The sequence below is a fragment of the Crocuta crocuta genome, unplaced genomic scaffold, assembly GCF_008692635.1.
Source record: "Crocuta crocuta isolate KB4526 unplaced genomic scaffold, BGI_CrCroc_1.0 scaffold367, whole genome shotgun sequence".
Taxonomy (NCBI): Eukaryota; Metazoa; Chordata; class Mammalia; order Carnivora; family Hyaenidae; genus Crocuta; species Crocuta crocuta.
In genome coordinates, this window is record NW_027527936.1 from 3,285,812 (window position 1) to 3,286,733 (window position 922).

Genomic DNA, 922 nt, shown 5'->3' on the forward strand with positions numbered 1-922 from the left:
GGTCAGCAAACGCTAACTCCACTTACTCGTGGTAGGCTTCCGAAGAATATTAACTGATAAGCTAAGTGGCATTTAAACTAGCTAATTATTTGGCAGTTAACAGGCAGGGGCAGAAAAGGAGGGACTCCCTTCCTTTCTGCCCCACGACCACCGGGCTGCGGAAGTCCACCTCTCCCTTATGCCCCACCTTAAAGCCCAGCATGACAAGCCTGTCTAGGTTTCTGGAGTGGGAGGAGTGGGATGGAGGGCTTTCTCCAAGGCGATTAGTGTTCTCCATGGCTCTCCTGGCCCGCACCCTCTGGCGGAGGAGGGCCGGGAGAGCCCCCATCTGCGTGGCAGCCTGAGGCAGGTCCGGACTCACGGGGGGCGGGGGAGGGAGGAAGGGGGCTGCCAGGGATTAAAAAGTGAGGAAACGGGAGACAGGGAGCATAGATCATTCTTTCCGAAGCTGGGCTGCAAAGGGAAGCCATCTGGCGGGGGGTGGGGGGCACTAGGAGGCCAGAGAAGAGGCTTTGTTTTGATTTGGAGATGAAGAGACATGGGGAGGGAGGTGTGTAAGNCGGAGCGCGGGGCGGGCCAGGGACCCCGTCGAACCGAGGCCTTGGCGTCCCCGCCGCAGGCGCCGCGGTGGACCTGACGCTGCTGGCCGACCTGCGCCTCGTCGAGCCCCGGCGCTTCTTCCTGACGTGCGTGTCCGGGGAGGCCGGGCCGGGCCCGGGTGCCGACGCCTGGGGCCCCCCTCTGCTGCTGGAGAAGGACGACCGCATCGTGCGCACGCCGCGGCCCGCGAAGCCCCCGCACCTGGTGCGCAACGGCTCGCACCGCATCACGCTGCGCGGCTTCTCGCAGCCCTCCGACCTGGTGGGCGTCTTCTCGTGCGTGGGCGGCGCGGGGCGCACGCGCGTCCTCTACGTGCACAACA

General features: G+C 64.7%; 1 protein-coding gene across 1 annotated transcript in view; it reads left to right on the top strand.

Annotated features, from left to right (window-relative positions):
• Nucleotides 1-922, top strand: part of TIE1 (tyrosine kinase with immunoglobulin like and EGF like domains 1) — a 20,118-nt gene that overhangs the window by 1,780 nt on the left and 17,416 nt on the right. The window contains exon 2 of the mRNA XM_077752032.1: nucleotides 620-922. Coding sequence (XP_077608158.1) covers nucleotides 620-922 — 303 coding nt within the window. The remainder of the gene's footprint in view (nucleotides 1-619) is intronic.